The sequence below is a fragment of the Nematostella vectensis genome, chromosome 8 (genome assembly GCF_932526225.1).
Source record: "Nematostella vectensis chromosome 8, jaNemVect1.1, whole genome shotgun sequence".
NCBI lineage: Eukaryota > Metazoa > Cnidaria > Anthozoa > Actiniaria > Edwardsiidae > Nematostella > Nematostella vectensis.
Genome location: NC_064041.1, coordinates 10,964,325 through 10,983,976, shown reverse-complemented (window position 1 = coordinate 10,983,976; position 19,652 = coordinate 10,964,325). Strand labels below are relative to the sequence as shown.

Genomic DNA, 19,652 nt, shown 5'->3' with positions numbered 1-19,652 from the left:
TGCGAGAAGGCTAGTCTAACCTCAACACCTCCTTTGGATAATTGATGGCATGTGGCAACATACCCTTATTAAACCGGACAAACCCCAACACCTTCCTTTGGATAATTGATGGCATGTGGCAACATACCCTTATTAAACCGGACAAACCCCAACACCTTCCTTTGGATAATTGATGGCATGTGGCCACATACCCTTACTAAACCCGACAAACCTCAACACCTTCCTTTGGATAATTGATGGCATGTGGCCACATACCCTTACTAAACCGGACAAACCTCAACACCTTCCTTTGGATAATTGATGGCATGTGGCCACATACACTTACTAAACCGGACAAACTTCAACACATTCCTTAGGATAATTGATGGCATGTGGCCACATACCCTTACTAAACCGGACAAACCTCAACACCTCCTTTGGATAATTGATGGCATGTGGCAACATACCCTTATTAAACCGGACAAACCCCAACACCTTCCTTTGGATAATTGATGGCATGTGGCAACATACCCTTATTAAACCGGACAAACCCCAACACCTTCCTTTGGATAATTGATGGCATGTGGCCACATACCCTTACTAAACCCGACAAACCTCAACACCTTCCTTTGGATAATTGATGGCATGTGGCCACATACCCTTACTAAACCGGACAAACCTCAACACCTTCCTTTGGATAATTGATGGCATGTGGCCACATACACTTACTAAACCGGACAAACTTCAACACATTCCTTAGGATAATTGATGGCATGTGGCCACATACCCTTACTAAACCGGACAAACCTCAACACATTCCTTTGGATAATTGATGGCATGTGGCCACATACCCTTACTAAACCGGACAAACCTCAACACCTTCCTTTGGATAATTGATGGCATGTGGCCACATACCCTTACTAAACCGAACAAACCTCAACACCTTCCTTTGGATAATTGATGGCATGTGGCCACATACCCTTACTAAACCGGACAAACTTCAACACATTCCTTTGGATAATTGATGGCATGTGGCCACATACCCTTACTAAACCGGACAAACCTCAACACCTTCCTTTGGATAATTGATGGCGTGTGGCCACATACCCTTACTAAACCGGACAAACCTCAACACCTTCCTTTGGATAATTGATGGCATGTGGCCACATACTCTTACTAAACCGGACAAACCTCAACACCTTCCTTTGGATAATTGATGGCATGTGACAACATACCCTTACTAAACCGGACAAACCTCAACACCTTCCTTTGGATAATTGATGGCATGTGGCCACATACCCTTACTTAACCGGACAAACCTCAACACCTTCCTTTGGATAATTGATGGCATGTGGCCACATACCCTTACTAAACCGGACAAACCTCAACACATTCCTTTGGATAATTGATGGCATAAGGCAACATACCCTTACTAAACCGGACAAACCTCAACACATTCCTTTGGATAATTGATGGCATGTGGCGCCACATACCCTTACTAAACCGGACAAACCTCAACACCTTCCTTTGGATAATTGATGACATGTGGCCACATACCCTTACTAAACCGGACAAACCTCAACACCTTCCTTTGGATAATTGATGGCATGTGGCCACATACCCTTACTAAACCGGACAAACCTCAACACATTCCTTAGGATAATTGATGGCATGTGGCCACATACCCTTACTAAACCGGACAAACCTCAACACCTTCCTTTGGATAATTGATGGCATGTGGCCACACACCCTTACTAAACCGGACAAACTTCAACACATTCCTTAGGATAATTGATGGCATGTGGCCACATACCCTTACTAAACCGGACAAACCTCAACACATTCCTTTGGATAATTGATGGCATGTGGCCACATACCCTTACTAAACCGGACAAACCTCAACACCTTCCTTTGGATAATTGATGGCATGTGGCCACATACCCTTACTTAACCGGACAAACCTCAACACCTTCCTTTGGATAATTGATGGCATGTGGCCACATACCCTTACTTAACCAGACAAACCTCAACACCTTCCTTTGGATAATTGATGGCATGTGGCAACATACCCTTACTAAACCGGACAAACCTCAACACCTTCCTTTGGATAATTGATGGCATGTGGCAACATACCCTTACTAAACCGGACAAACCTCAACACCTTCCTTTGGATAATTGATGGCATGTGGCCACATACCCTTACTAAACCGGACAAACCTCAACACATTCCTTAGGATAATTGATGGCATGTGGCCACATACCCTTACTAAACCGGACAAACCTCAACACCTTCCTTTGGATAATTGATGGCATGTGGCCACACACCCTTACTAAACCGGACAAACTTCAACACATTCCTTAGGATAATTGATGGCATGTGGCCACATACCCTTACTAAACCGGACAAACCTCAACACATTCCTTTGGATAATTGATGGCATGTGGCCACATACCCTTACTAAACCGGACAAACCTCAACACCTTCCTTTGGATAATTGATGGCATGTGGCCACATACCCTTACTTAACCGGACAAACCTCAACACCTTCCTTTGGATAATTGATGGCATGTGGCCACATACCCTTACTTAACCAGACAAACCTCAACACCTTCCTTTGGATAATTGATGGCATGTGGCAACATACCCTTACTAAACCGGACAAACCTCAACACCTTCCTTTGGATAATTGATGGCATGTGGCAACATACCCTTACTAAACCGGACAAACCTCAACACCTTCCTTTGGATAATTGATGGCATGTGGCCACATACCCTTACTAAACCGGACAAACCTCAACACATTCCTTAGGATAATTGATGGCATGTGGCCACATACCCTTACTAAACCGGACAAACCTCAACTCTCTCATAAGGGAAAAGTGAATGTCTTTTAAAGTTTTTATTCTTACTTTTATCTAATGATATTTACAAATGCTCATTAGTTAGGTTTTTATTTTTATTTTGTTACACTATTTTACTTAGAACCTCGATATAAAGGACAACAATTGAGCGGAAACGTATCTACGTCACGTACTAATACAAGGAATAGAACCTCGTTATAAAGGACAGCTATTAAGCGAACACGTATTTACGTAACGCACTGATACTAGTAGAACCTCGTTATAAATGAGAGCTATTGAGCGGACACGTATCTACGTAACGCACTAATACAAGTAGAAGAACCTCGTTATTAAGGACAGCTATTGAGCGGACACGTATCTACGTAACGCACTAATACTAGTAGAACCTTGATATAAATGACAACCATGAGCGGAAACGCATCTACAATAGAATTATGTTTTACTTTTTAAATTGTCTCTAGATATTAGATTTACAGCACTCAGACATTTTAATGGCAAAATATACAGCAATATGCCTGTTTAACTTAGTCGTCAAACTTCTTTCAAAATGTACATACTTATTATAACACTTCTTTAAATGAAAGTCGTATCTTACAGTGATAACGCAAAGAACTATTTTAAGCTTTTAGATGAAACCCCATGCAAAGAGCGCCAGCACTGCTGAAACCGCAACTTTCAGTTAACCACAAGACCAAGGAGATGTTGGTGAACTGTTTCTCAGCACCTTTCAACATTTTTTTTAAGAAACGACAGCATTGTTGGGGCAACGTCTCGCCATTAATGTTGGCACTGTATGCACGGGACTTTACAATACGTGAAATATAATTCATTGAGTCATCCGTATAGCTTATACGTTATAACATTAGAACATTATTGTCATAACATTATCCCGCCCTCTGCGGTGGGGTCCCGCATATACGGACTAAATAAACATTTTTACACATACGTTAAGCCCCGTGCAAACCGCGCCAGCCTCTGCCAGCATTGCTGGCGAATTTTCGCTTGACTGACTCTAGGACAAAGGCATAGTCAAAATGGGAAATGGACTTTCTGACATTTCCTTTGTCTTGTGGTCAGTCGAGCAAGAATTCGCCAGCAATGCTGGCAGGTGCTGGCGCAGTTTGCACGGGGCTTTAAGTTTTAAACCCGTTACTATTCAAACCTTTTCTTAACCGTTGCTTATGAATTTCTACTTATAATGACTCGTGAAGACGGTGTGCATTTGTATACTGTTTTACGGCCCATGCAATCTTAAGGCAAGTTAAAAACTATATATATATATATATATATATATATATATATATATATATATATATATATATATATATATATATATATATATATATATATATATATATATATATATATATATATATATATAAAGACGACTCGTCCCCACGAAAACGCAGAAACGATGCGGAAACAATAGCAAGTTCTACAGCGCATGCGTAATCGCGCGCCAAGTGGACTGGACCTGAGTTATCACGCCATCGTTTTCGAAAGGTTCCGTTTTCGTCCGTCCTCACGGCACCGAAAGGGTATCGTTTTCAAAAGTGTTACACTCTGGCGATCGTTTTCAAATCGTTCCGTTTTCGGTCATCGTTTTCGCGTTTGTTAACGTTTTGACGATACCCGTATCCGTAACAGAAAGGTTGCGTTTTCAAACGTAAACGGATACGTGGGGACGGAGTGAGAGTATCTCCAAAAATGTTTCCACAACAATGTTGGAGATCTCGTGTTGTTTGCGCCTTAACCTCCCATCCCTCACCACATCATTCAGTTTGCCTGTGAGTCAATCTTACTGAGTTTATACATCTCGACGCGAGTCGCGGGCGCAGTTCTCAGTGAACTATCGGAACGAATTGTAGAGAAGGCTTTGCACATGTGATTCAAAAGACAGCTGCGCGCGCATCGCCTTACTTCACGTCTGAACTGTCGCTGCCTGAAGGCGCACAAAAACGGGTTCAAGCAAGAGTTGATACCAAGAAAGGTCACCGGAAGCCAGTAACTTATTATATACTTCCGTTGGGTAGCAACTGGGTCTTTGACGTCGCCGAAGTGGACCTCGTAGTGAATGCCATGTAGGAAAATGAACACGATGAGGATAGTCATGGGGATCACGAAAAACACGAAATTAGTGAAAATCAGAAGAGCGATTTTCTTAGCGAGAATTGCGTCGCGTCTCACCCCCATGCGCGCGCTTGAGCTCCGGACAAACATAAAAATCTTCCCATAGAACGGGATATTCGCCAGATACAACAAGATCAGTAAGCCGAAGCAAATGACTATGCCTTTTTCCTCAGTAACTGGGAGAGTGCACAGAAGAACAGGACTCCAGACAAGGTCGGGTTTAGACTCGAACTTCGGAGAGATGCCGTAGAGCAGGGTGGCGACCCAGCAGAGCGCGAGCACCACTAGGGATAACCGGCGACTAAGCTTACGGCTTGGGTCCATGCAGTACACTATAGACAAGTACTTATCGATAGTCAGCAACAGACCGGTAAACACGGACACAACTTGGCCTAGCGTGAATATGACACTTGCGACGGGACACAAGCGGGTGAACATGAAGGGTGTGGAAGGGTTCCTCGCCGTGTGGAGTAGCACGTTAAATATGTTGATCTTGCCTATAATGATGCAATACACGCCGACGAGAATATCACACACCGCCATGTTACTGATAAGCAGCATGGAGTTCACTTTGCGCATGTTGTAAGAGTAGACATAGATAAAGATGATGCAAGCATTAAAGGCGATTGCGAGAGCGCCTAAAATGTACGCGACGTAGAAAAGACGACTCGGCAGCGAAATGATTGGCGTAGAAGCCTTAGGGGGCATAAGATACTCAGGGGAGCAAGCGAAGATATCAGAGCAAAAAGGAAAGTAACCAAGCTTATGGAACTCAAAGGCTACCCCAATACCAATAAGTTCACCCGTGCCGGGAGGGCCATCACCCATACCAGGGGGGCCCCCAACTGAGCCAGGGGGCCCACCGCCCGTGCCGGGGGGGCCTTCTTCCATACCGGGGGGGCCACTACCGATACTAGGGGACCCAATCCCGGAAGGGTACATTCCAGGGGGGGTTACTCCACCTATTGTGACATTAAAACTAGATACACTCTCTGTAGGGAATACGTTAACTGTGCCTATTGGGGTTGGAGTTACCCCTCCGGAACCGTTGCTTGGTCTCGGCATGTTTGCAAGTTTGACAAGGGTGCAGTTGTAGCAGACGCTACTCCAGCTTACGCCCTTGACTTTCTTGAGGCTTTTTGCGAGCAGGATATTAGCGGTTGGGATCCATGGGTTGCCTGTGTTGTCTATGAACTCTAGGGAGGGGAGGGTGTTGTTAATTGATCCTGTCCACTCTTGAAGGTTCATGAAGCTGATGTCCCTGAAATGCGAAATGTTAAGTCACGATGACAAATGGAGTGACAAACGTCATGCTAGGGTCATGACGTCAAGATAGATTAAGCGTCACGTAACAAGTTTCATTATGATAACAGAATTTAGGTATAAACACGCAGAGAACATTGAAATAGTGCTGATGTCGCTACCTCTTGTGCGTGAACGGTCACTCTAAGCACTCAGAAGCATTTAGTGATATAGAGATACGGCACAAGTATATACAGCAAGCCAGCATTTACATCTCCACTCATGAAAATTTTTACGCATTTTGAAATTATTGGGCGCTACTGTGGCTACCAATACCAGGTTTTAGCCAATCAGCATGCAGTCAGCACTTTGAAACTATTGGGCGCTACCGTGGCTTCGACAAAGGGCTAACGCTTGAAACGTCAGCGCATCCACTCTGTTTCACAGAGGCGTTTAACATACCTTTCCCATTTTTTTACTAATTCATACCTTGTCTACACCACGCCTACGCAGACCATCTAGTTTTTCTACAGCTTGCCTGTAGTCTTTCTAGTTATCCCTTTGCAAAATTCATAGTTTGATTGACATGATCATAACTAGGAGTATGCTGGCTTGCTCTCATTGAACCAAATACACCCAAAAAACCATATATTAATATAATTTGGATGACGGGCTTAAAGGCAGGGTCCTGAAGGGAGGGCCCAAATCCCGTTTCCCGGCCGTTATTTTCGCAAAATCCCGGTGGCTATACTGGGGGAGGGGGGCTGAAAATGTGGCCTAAATTTAAAAAGGCTAGGGGTTTAAGGGAGTAAAGTCTGCTGAGCATTAAGGTTTGAAGTTTAATGCTATTTAAAAGCTCTTAAAATGCGAAAAATTAATAGATTAACATCTTTTTCAGCATAAATAAAAAGAGATTTAAAAAATCCCAAGCATGTTGACTCCTGTTCCCGGATGAGAAATCCCGTTCCCGGTAACCCTTATCCCGTTTTCCCGGCCTAAAATAAGGCGAATAAGGCTCCCGTTTTACCCCTTCGGGACCCTCTAAAGGCTGAGGTAAGCCCAAGGCTCGAATGCCAAAGTGTACTTACCGTTAGATTGCCTAGTTCTTGTACAGAGCATTACGAAAGTGGTTTGCTTAACTAAACTGTCAAAAGGTGGTAACGGTAGCAGGTGTCGCAGTGCGTGGGAATGCTTGCGCATGAAAAGGCGAGAAAATGAGTGCGCTAAATTTAATTGGCCATTCCAGCTATAAGCATGCGCGCGCACTCACCATGGAAACCTGCCTCAACTACCGTCATGCAGCGCGCACTTCGTTTGGTGCAAGCTTAAAAATGCGCGCGCTGCATTCTGGTAGTTGAGGTAGATTTCTATGGTAATGCGCGCGCAAACTTATAGCTGGAATGGCCTATTCGCGCTATGAATGATACTCACAGGCGACGCAAGTTGATCAGACCGTTGAACACGTCTTGGTGCAATGAGGTGATGTTGTTACCGCCAAGGGACCTGACCCAGAACGCACATATATCAGAGACCCGGTGGGTTAGTTAATAATAGGATTTTAGAAATTAGTGTTTTTTATTTAGAGGTTTTCTTTTATTGCATTTCGGCTTGCTTGTGTGAAGCTACAGCGCTTTGTTTACGAGTTGATTCAGGGCACAAATTTAAATCATATTAAACACGAAATTTTTTTTCTTTAAAATAAATTAGCCATTTTATAGAAAGATCGATCGAATTTCGTCTTGATTAAAGCAGATTTAGAAATACAACCAAGTGAAAAGTGTTTGGCGTCATTACATTGAAGTACTTACAAAGACTGTAGATTGATTATGCCTTGCTCTTGAAAAAACTGCGATGGTACACTGGTCAATCCATTGTTGGATAAAATCCTGCAAAAAAAAACATGGTTTTAGTCGAGCTCGGCTATAGCCCGTCAAAAGACAAGCTGAGAAAGTCGTGATATTAGCTGAATATTAGCCTTTCTCAGTCGAAGTGAAAGAGCGAGCCTGGGAGGATTGGGCAGGTCTTTGGCAGATCGGTGGTTGTGGTTTACAGGCTTCTTACAAGTTTTTGCGACTTGCACCACAAAATAACCGGCTTTTGACCAGGATGCATAACCTTGAAAAAGCTTTCGAGGGAGGGTCCAATCATCGGGCCCCTTTAAGGCCACATTGTCATCTGTTTACTTCCGGTCAATTACGTAACAATTTTTAACGCAAAGAGCGAAAAATATTTTAAAATTGTAAAAGCAGTGTGTCAATTGAAAGTTTCTTCGAAGATGTGACTGATAATTTAGAGCGGATGCCCTGTTTAATATCGCGGATTCTAGCAGATTCTTTTGTCTTTTGTCGGTTGAGGTTTCCGTCGGCCCTTGCGACCCGTCGGGACAATTGGTAGGATACTCTTTGTTTCACATGTTAACTTACAGTGACTGCACATAGCTTGGTAGCTTCCAATCTTGTGGTAGGTCAGCAAGAACGCACTTCATGGCGACTAGACCCTGGCTATCCACGTGACACTCACATGGTGCAAGACAGGGGGGTGCTGTGGTGGCCAGGGTTGTGGTGGGGGTGGTACTGGTGTTGACTGTAAAGGGTGGGCTAGTGGCATCAGTGAAGTTGAAGAGTGGAAGGGAGGTGGTAGACCTGTAGGTGTTGTTTGAGCATTCGACTGTCCGGGTATTTGTTGTAAAGGTAACGAGAAGACATATAAATAGCATCTGAAACACAGAAAACAAATAGTTTATTTTACCATTAATTCATCATTATATAATGACTTAAATGAATATTTCTTATAGCTTTTTTCAACCGCGTGCCTGTCAACCGCCATTTTGTCATCTTAGGAAAATTCTAAGTGTGAAAAACATCTATTTCCATCTTCTGGTTTGGGAAAGCTAACTTTATCTTACTTTTGTATTTAATTTAGTGAATGAAGTATAAAATTTTGTGATTAAATAGATAACAATAATAATTAACAAAACAATTTGTCAATAGTGAAAACAATAAGAAAAGTAGGACTGACCGGAGGGTCTTTAAGAGTGAATATAATCAATTTAAAGGCGACAAGTTTTACCTTAAACGACCGTCCTCAAAATTTTAATTGAAACTTCCTTAGAATGATAGCAACGAAATATTGAGAATTTCGGAGAACTTAATCAATACAAACAAATTAAAAAAACATTCAAACAAATAGATAAACATTTCCTCACCTGAGGGACTAACTTGTCACAACCCATTTGGTTTCTAAAATAGTTATTGTACTATTCTAGAAACAATTATATTTTCAGTAGTCTGAGAAGAGAGTCGGAAATTGAAATGATTCACGTTTAAATGTTTACAAGTGAGATATTAAATACAAAAATCTTTTAATGACAAAAAGCCCTTCGATTGTACTAGAAAATGAAAATAAAATTAATCTACGACATAAATAAAATAAAGCATAAGAAGTATAATAAATGCGTGTATAATCTTATGAGCAAAAGACAAATATAATTCCCTTTTTATTTATATTTGTGAGATAAATTAGTTTCAACAGAATCACAACTATCAGGTCTTCGCATTAAGATTTTTTACTCCCCTAAGATAACGACAATTTATTTAATTGGAACAACGATTGGCGTGACAAATCGTATTCTGTGGTAGTAGCATTATTTATAATGATATACCCTAATAATTAAAAAGGGCGTGTCGTTACGTATTGCGTCATTGTGTATGCAGTTCAAGCTAAACACTTGAATAACCAAATAAGAAATAAATAAATCACCAAATTACCTGGAAATAGTATTGTCGCTCTTATCATTCACGCGAGAATTAGACCATTTAGATGACACCCAAATACTAAAGGCTTTACTGAGCGTAAAAACAAAAAAAAGAAACAAGAGCCCTGATTGGTGTACTTGAATTGTTGCAGCAACTCAGACAGCTGGAAGAAACCTAGACACCTTCTTATAAAATTTGTCTGGTTTTAGATGTTTTTAAAACAAAGAAGAATTGTGTACAAAAGGTTATTAAAATTGGAACATTTTGAAATATTAGTATGGGCTAGAGGTATGTGAATGCTTTGGAAAAACATATCGCGATTTAATAATTTTGAAGGTTACAGAAAAATTGTTTCATGTTTTTTTATATAATCTAATAAACCAAACATATCAATGGTCATGTATAAAAAAAATAGCTACACCGATATGTAGCTACGTTTTAATCTTCGGCTCAAGTCATGGTAATCAAAGAATGTTTATCCCTTGTGCAGACGTTACTATTGGCTGTGTGGACGTGAATAAATTAAGCCATTGTTGAATCCCCTATGAGGTGCTTTTATTCTGGGAGCCATTGACTCGAAATTTTTTTTTTTAATTCTGAGAGCTGACCAAGTTTTGACCTTCTGGAGTAAAAGTAATGTAAATGTAAGTTCATGCACGGGAGGCAGGGAGATTGTTATGGCCAACCCTGCCAAATCGGCGCCATCTTCCTCAAAAATATGCATTGCTACGCCGATCTGATCGGCAAATACGAAACATATATTTTCAATAATCATTTCACTTTCAGAGATTCTCTTTCAGAGATTCATAGCTCATGAAAAACAAAAAAAATTACCAAATAAAATCAAGAGTCAATTGCCTTTAATTCCCAGGTTGACTAAAAAACCAACCCATTTTTTGTTGTTGTTGGACTTACTTATTTACGTGCAATGCTGGGGAATGTCAACAACACCCCTCCCCCCCCCCCTTCTTTAGTGCAAAATTCGTATCTTTTCGCGCGCTTTTATTTTCACCCAATTACAATGCGACTCGCGCTACCGTGGCCACATTGACAGTTGGTTAAAAATAAGCCAAGAGAGCATGCGAGAAGCGTACTGATTGGTCAACCTGACGTGGCAAAGAAATGTGCACATGTTCAAAACATTATGGCATCATGTAGATCGAACCTGTGAATCTCGCGTGCTTATAGGCAAACATTCTTGAAAATTTTTATTGGTGGTCACGATAGCGCGCGTCGAATTGCGTGGCATTATTGTATTTATTTATTTATTTTTTTCATTTAAAATCTGTTATTATTACATTACCAATAGAATAAAGTCATTGATTGCAGGGTGGATTGAATTTAACAGTGTTAAAGTGCATCTAGTTTGCTACTGAAACGTCTTATTTGCATATATTTCGCAAAACTATTATTTGTCACAGTACGTACATATGACTGATCTAGGGTCTTTTAAACACGAGATTCCGGTTTAATAGTATATAATACCACCCCTTTTTTCTTCATTCTTTTCGGAGCCTTAATATTTCACAAATGGCTTTTTTTATTAATTAAAACATTTCAGTTTATTTAAGTCTACGAATTGATATGAAGAAGAAAGTTTTCAAACGTTTTTCAGGAAAAAAATCGGAGGTAAGTTTGTCATAATGAATCGCGTGCGAAAGAATGGCTAAAAAAACTCAAAACCTCATACTCAAAGTATTACTTGAGAGGCCAGAAGTAGTTACAATGTAGTGTAAATGGCTTGTTTTGATATTGTTACACTGTTTTTTTGTGTCAAACTATAAACTAGCGACGTATTTCATACGTGAGAACACGTAATGGAGACAGCATAAAGTCTGTACTGTTATCTTACTGATAATAAAACCAAGCATTGCATATTGCTACATACAGTCTGTTGACTGTTTCATGCTTCAATATAGCTAAGGAAGCTGTTTCTGGTATCAAACTATAAATTAGCGACATATTTCATACGTGATAACACGTAATGGAGGCAGCATAAAGTCTGTACTGTTATCTTACTGATAAAAACCAAGCAAAATACGCGTGCTAATGGGTAGTTAAATACAATGCTTAAAATGGCTGTGAAATGGTCGTGAAAATGCACGAAAATATAAAGGAAAGTGTTTATCTCTTATCAAACATGCTTCGTGAAAGAATCTTGACTGTGTTAAATCACTCTTTGCAGTATTAAGGTTTAGAAAATCCCTAACCTAACAATATCTAAAAATATATATAACCCCAATCCAGTTTTTCCAGAGATAAAGACAAGATTATATTTTGCTGACAGATTAACGAACACCTTCAGCAAAACTATACGGTTATTATTATTTAAACCATCTATGATGAAATCTTGTCCAACCGTTAAATCGTTTCTTTAACTCAACCTACATAAAAAAGAACTATATTGTCATTATTATACGTTCACCTGTATACGAAGTGTAATGACGTCTTTGCCAAGATAAAATAATGTAAAAATGAAAACATTTGTTATCGCCAATTATAAGTGTCATGTGCGTTAATTATACTCATAATTTCACGTTTTCGACATTGAAGAAAAACTTAATTCAAATAATTGTTTAATTTTAGAAGAGTGGTAGCAAATGATTTCCCTTTTATGATTTCCCTTTTATATAAATAAATGTACTCGAATAACTAAGACAAGTAACATATGATGAAAGAAAGAAAAGTAAACATTGATAACGAGAGAGAAAGAGGAAGAGAAATTTAAAGCGTAAGAGTGAGGGGGAATTTGTCGGTAGCATGCACAAAATCATGTATAAGTTTTTTTCTCAGTTAAAGTAATTTTAAACCAAAACAATTAATTTCAAATTGTCATTTAGGACTCCAACATGTAGAAAGAAAACAGTGGGGGGCTCGATATAACGAAATTTGAAACCAATAACAACATGAAATATGAAATACTTTATCACTAAGCTCATAGATGTGATTTTTGTTCAGGAATTGTTTTGGTTGACTTTTACAAGAACGAAGTGAAATCTAAACATGTGTGGATCGCTGAACTAATAAGAACAAAATACGGCCAGTAATGTACAAAACACGTCTTTGAAAACTAAAAAAAGTACGACCGCTAAAATACAAACGGACATTTTAAAACAGGGAAAATTGTCACAAAAATAAACAATTTTTTCTGCTATAACAAAAAAGGGAACTAAACCCCAGAACAAAATCGATCTCTTAACATTAAATAGAACTAAAAAACAAAGAAAAACGGAAAAAAAAGAAAATATAACAACAGTCTTTTGTGACAAATGCGAACTGAGATACCTGGAAAATCTCACATTAACAGCCTACGTAGTAGAAGTTAATCAAATACATAAGGCCCTTCACTCACCGCTGGATGAAATGCTTTTACATGTGCATCAAAAGTCAGGAAAAGTGTCTTCTTTCTTCCCATTCACATTGAACTAAGGTCTCGAAGAATTTAGAATGGTGAATCGTGCACATCGGTAACCTTTGACGAATCTGTTAATGCCTTCTCTGAAGACCGATCAAATCAACAATCGTGCCTTGCAGTTCGCAGCCGATGGTTTACGATAGCATAAAGCAAAAACATCCGTTTCTCTCTTTAAATTAGTCTCAGTTATTATTGAGAGTGTGCCATTTAGAATCGAATCAGAACCTTTGTTATATTTGTAAACAAAAAACGTCTTTTTGATTTCATAGCAAGTAGACTACCATAACTACTTTGATTTCAAAATTGGAAAGATAAACCGATTTATCTCTTAAAAATTCACACGTACACAGAGTTTCAACGTGAAATAAGCAATATTAAGAAATGGTTCAATCTAAGATAGGAAATCATGATATAAATACTCGTGCTGTTAGACCTTTTAGTGTAGCTGACACTGGGAAAAGGCCAATTTAAGGCAAATACCCCGCCATTCACTGCATGAGAAATTCTCCATCTAGCAAAACATAATTTAATACTTGAACTTAAGCAAACAAACAATCGAAATAGAAGGAAACATGACTAAATCAAAGAAAATTGGAAAGATAATAGACTTCATTGGATTTCCAAAACATCGAAATATCTCCGTTCGCTCACTGACATATACGAAAACAATCCAGGGTATACAGTAGTTATAGAAAAGCTATCACAGTTTTTTTTAATGGTGATTAACAACAGTCAATCGCCACATCTCATTTGATTGAACAGGATTAACAAAATAAAAGTGCCATTAAAAAAGACCGCAACAAAAGGAAAGAATTTCAAACTTCCGTCTACTTTGGCGGCAAAGCAAACGAAAGGCGAACGTTTGCTGCTGTCACGTGACATATGACGTCATGCATTTGAATGGCTTCTGCTCGTCAAATCGCGAGAAAACCGAATTATTCACATATTATATCACATTTTAACCTTTTTTACAGCCTCAATTATATTCGTCAAGTCAAGCATGAATAGCCGGAAAAAACAAATTGTAGGTAAAAGAGATTTAAGTCATTGCTTATAAAGAATATTTAGTAAATCAAAAAAAAGCGAAAATTCGTGACCATTCCTATGACCATGTTCTGATTTATTGAGCAACGACTGTTATAGCGGCAGATATACGAAACTCATTAAAAAGGTAATATTCGATGATCACTCTAAAAAAAATATAAAACCCTGATTGATTTATTTTCAATGAAATATGATCTTGATTACCAAAGAAGAAAATACTACTATTCTACTATTCTATTCTATATACTATTCTATTTAAATTCTACTCACATTCGTTTATTCTGCGAAGGTGGATCTGGTTCTTCAACAAGCGTTATTTATCCTCAAGGCTCAGAGATGAGACTGAGATTCTATTGCATTCATCCAGGGCTTATAGGCTACCAAATAAACATAATAACTACCCTGTGATCAAAACAAAACCAAATCCAGAAAGCTACAACAATAAAGATCCATTAGTTAAACATCAAGTTTTAGACTAAAGTTTTTTTTCATTAAAAGAAACGTTTATTAAGGCTCCCATGGAGTATTATTGGTTTGCAAGTTTTAAGTCTCTCACAGACGTGCAATATTCGATGGTTATAAACAAGTATAACCTTGAGTGAATTATGGGACAAAAGATAAAGTCGACATCAAAACGTCAACATTATCCTTATGAAAGTTTTCTTGATAAAAATATATAATGAACACCCTTTTTATTTCCCAAATTTGAATTAGGAAAAGCAAGGCAAACCTATTCTTCCGATATCTTTCCAATTGATGGAAAGCCAAATATGTTTGTTACAACTCTTTAGTTTTCAAGTTTATGCTTAAAAATGCTTGAAATGAATTGTATAAACCATTTTATACCCATTGCACTTATTCATAAAAGAAAGATGTTTTTGTTGACATCACGAAAGAAAGCTTTAATGACAGGACCACAATCCGATATTTTATTGATTGTTTTTATTTTACTTTATCTTTTCAAAATGAAATCCTCACTAAATCTGGGTTAATTTATTTCTACATTTTCCACAATTTTAATACAGGAATGTATAATAGCATTCATTATACAGCCGAGGTACTACGCGCGCTCTCATTGGCCGATTACCATGCAGTACATCCCTTATTTTATCGCTGCGATAGTACGCGCGCTCTCATTAGCTGATTACCGGGCACGCTCAAAAACAACGGAACACTTTGCGATGATTTTTTTCTCAAAACGCTGTTCAATAAATATGTTTATTTTCCTCGTTTGCTTCGAGATGTTGTGGAGCCTTAATTATTTCCAACATTTCAAACATTGGAAAATTCGTAGGCCATACGGCTCTCACTCCACCAATAAAAATATTATGTAGTATTCAAGAGGCGGGTGAAATAAATCGAAATCGATATATAAGTGAAATCGCTTTAATTTTAGCCAAATGGTTCTCTCATTTTAAGATTCTTTCAAAAACCAGATCTCTGAAGTTGTAGGTCAAATGCAGCGTTTAAAAGTCCCGTCGTTTAATTTTGTGTAACTTTTGTTTTGTCTTTATTTACTCGCATCACCTACTAGTTTTAGCGCAAAGCAAAAGATAATGCATTTGCCAGCCTACTGAAACTATATGGAAAGTGCTTAGAGATAACGCGACCTTGCATTAGCGAGCAAGATTCAGCAAACGCGCCTTGATTAAGCGTGATATGCGTAAACAATAACTGTAATAAGGTATAGTCGTAGAATGTTCCGACATAGGAAGATGTGTATTATCTTTAAGCTTTGTCAACTTAGCAAGCAGAGCATTGTTTTAACATATATGCCTCTACGTCTGTTGCAAAAAAAGGTAAAAGCGTTTTAAAAGCCCAAAGAATCATTTATAACGGGCTGTCAGAAAAAAAGTGATGCACAACCCACTCAAAGAAGAAAAATATGTTATCTAGATTTTAGCACAACAATGTATCCAGTTATACCAATAAAAAAACGAATCCACGATTTCATTTTGGATTTTGTTGTGAAGCATGTAGTTTGGAACATCTATTTTTGGAAAAAAATTTAGGCTAAAAAACTTCCGAAAACGACTTTGCTGGTGAAAGGTTATTCTTGGTCCCTATATTTGGCAAAGTGTGTTACGCAAAAAAGTTTGAAGTTGGAGTTCCCGAGAGAGCATCAATAATACAGCATTTCCCTTAAAAGAGACATCCCTAAAGCACCCTCTAACTGGTATGGATTTAATCGATTATATAGCCTTCGAGGTTGGGAAACTGAGCCTGTGGGAGCCATTCACTGTAACGTAGCATTCCCCAAGATAGATCCGACTATGGGTAGCCCGCTAGCGGCTCATTCGCGGCTATTCGGAAATGTTTTGATTTCGAACATTGGGAATTCTGTGGCGCGCGCCAAGGCCGAGGTGCGCTGGGTAGACAGTGGGGAATGTTCTTAGAAGTTCATAATTCCAGGCTGAAAGTTATTATAAAAAGGTTCTGAAATAAAATACCTCAATTGGTCAGCAACATAATAAAGATATCACTAAAATATACATAAAGTTGTACACACATTAATTAAATACTAACGAACTTGAACAGTTACAAACTTATGTTGCAATGCCGGTAAACTGCACAAATTATGCGCCATGAGCGGATGCCATCTGGATTCAAATACCTTCAATATTGTTTTCAAACGATTTTATCCAGCTATAATCGCAAACTTTTAGCTCAAAAATGGTCTCCATTGATTGGACGATGAGAGTTGACCATGGATATCAAATCATATTAGAGTACAATACACTACGTTATCTAAAAAAAAGGAAAAAAGAAAAAAAATATTTTACACAGCTTCCAATAGAAAATTAAAAAAGAGAATTCTTTTATTAAAATGAAGCAATCAAATTTATAATATTTTTTTTAATTGAAAACACAGTAAGGATTATACAAACTATTAATACAAAATATTTGTGGATGTTTTATATCTTCACCATACCGAAAATCATTCATAAGCAATTGATGAAACTAAATTTACTAAACCTCGAAATAGAAATATTAATTAAAATAAAAAAAATGAAAAAAAGGCTTGAACATTACACACGACCAACCAACATTACACACGATCAACCTCTTTAAATGTGTGTGAATATTTTTTTACAAATATTGATTAAAATCAATCAGTTAACTACCGAAAAAAACATTCATAAGCTATCAATAAAGTTATATTGGCAGCTGGTACAATAAATATGAAAACAAATTTAAGAATATAAAACACAGTCAAAACGAAAAGTGAAAATAAAACTAAAATACTGATATGAATGTTAATGCCTCTGAAAAAAATACATTATCCAAAACTGAGAAAATATGGGGAAAATATGAGGAAATATTAACATAGCTATATTATCGAAGAAAAACGCAAAGAGATGCGAGACAAGTGGTTATCTCCACGGAGTATTTATACATCATTTTACGTCCATTTAGTGAAAATATAAGCTGTAAAAGCCAACAGATTATACCTAACTATCAAGATAAGCTATCGCGAGGGGTAAATGAAGGGCTTTTCGAACCACATTAATGGTTTATTGCAGACAAGGATTATTTTTTTTACTTAAATTATCAAGAATGTTCGTCATGTGTCGAGTAGAAAGGAGGTAAAGGTTTTGAAGAGAAATTTGCTGGCGTGATCATATTTGAAAGCCTCTTTTCGAGACAAGCATTGATTGGTCCCTAAAAAGAGTCAAACCCCTTTTGAAATGGATGAGACGTCTTAGACTAATCTACACACTAAAATGTTTTAATTTCACAAGTACGAATCATGTGAAAATATATAACAAAAATAAGTTATATTGGGCAAGATTCCATTGATGAATATCGTATGGTATTACTCATTTCACAACGATGAAAACGAGAGAAAAGTTGACAATATATGAAAAAGTAAATTTTTCATGAAGTATGATTCCCCAAATAATCTACTTGATAAATCTTGTCACAGAAGAAAGGAGAAAATAAACAGTGAATGCCGGATGACGATCTTCACACCCACAATATCGACCATCAGGGGAAAAAGGAATTTAAAAATATATATATTTATATTGCCTCGCCTTTCTCAAAACAAAACTTAATGAATTTTTAAAATCGAAGTTAAGTAGTTTTTTTTAAACATTATCAACTTCGACCATTTTGATCCCATGAATTGACAGCTCTTTTTAATTTCCACAGCTCAATAACTTAAATATCGATATTGTCAATAACAATTTTAAACTGAATAAAAAGTCACTTCATTAAACAAAATGGGATAAACTGTTTACTTCATAAATAAATAAGTTACCTTCTCCTGACGAAATGAACTTCTTGGATTAAACTGATGTTGTCTCGACGCTGTTCTGATAGAAAGCTTGGTGTGAATTAAGATGTCATCCCATTAAATATCCATTTTAGGTTGTATCACTGCTCAATTGATTGGAACTCAGATTAAATGTCTTTCAACGACCTGGGCTGTAACCTGAAAGCTTGGACACGCAACAAAAATTCTCGGTGAAAATAGAAGCTTGGGATATTTCTTAGTAGAGTAGACAGAAATTAAAAGCATCTTTTGATGATTTGAACGCAAGCTCACGGAAAACCGGGCTTATAACCGATCTAGCGCAGTGTCCCCGATTGACCAATCACGAACAAGCTAGCACGGGGGTATTTCTCCGTGTCGACCGAGTAATAAAAAAAATGCTAAATACTTTGTAAGTAAAGCGCCTCTGTTTGACAGGAAGACACTTTGAAGGAAAGAACGATCCGTTTGAATCCTTATTATATTTGACGATTGAAATGATTCAAGATTATGGTTGTGTTAGGGGATTAATAAAGTGAAAAGGAATAGTGGTTCTTCTACTAAATTATTAGAATTATTGAAAATAACTGCATCAAAGGGATCCTTTTTCGCAGTAATAAAAAAAGGCTTTTTAAAGCCCTTAAAAGGGCTGTAAAATGTTAGGTGCTGCATAATCAAATTTACGTTTTAGCATTCTAACAGGATCAGTGCAGCCTCGCAAAGTGTCTATTTATCACATCCAAACAATGTCTTCAAACTAATCTTTCTGTTTTATCTTGTAGTTGATAAGCAAATTCATCTAACAAAAATGATCACCATGAACGGAGAAAAAACTACGGAGAAAACTTGGATAAAAGAATAAACGAACCTTTCCTCAAATCTCAATTTTATAATTTTATAGGAATAATCAATGTTAATCAAAGCTGTTATCATCATTTGATGGTTGCATATTTTGATGCTCGCGAGA

The 19,652-nt window shown here is 37.8% G+C and overlaps 1 protein-coding gene across 3 annotated transcripts; it reads right to left on the bottom strand.

The window, feature by feature from the left end:
* Nucleotides 1-4,406: 4,406 nt before the first annotated feature.
* LOC5515295 lies at nucleotides 4,407-19,143 on the bottom strand. 3 transcript variants are annotated; one of them, XM_032384972.2, is made up of 5 exons: nucleotides 18,692-19,143; nucleotides 8,637-8,929; nucleotides 8,022-8,099; nucleotides 7,645-7,716; nucleotides 4,407-6,232 (listed from the first exon to the last, which is right to left on the bottom strand). In XM_032384972.2, exons 2-5 carry the CDS (start codon nucleotides 8,927-8,929, stop codon nucleotides 4,618-4,620), a joined length of 2,058 nt encoding a protein of 685 aa, XP_032240863.2. In that variant the 5' UTR covers nucleotides 18,692-19,143; the 3' UTR covers nucleotides 4,407-4,617. The 3 variants fall into 3 exon arrangements, with proteins under 3 accessions (XP_032240863.2, XP_032240864.2, XP_032240862.2); XM_032384973.2 differs by lacking the exon at nucleotides 18,692-19,143 and adding an exon at nucleotides 14,698-16,647; XM_032384971.2 differs by lacking the exon at nucleotides 18,692-19,143 and adding an exon at nucleotides 13,321-14,562.
* Between the last annotated feature and the right edge of the window lie 509 nt (nucleotides 19,144-19,652).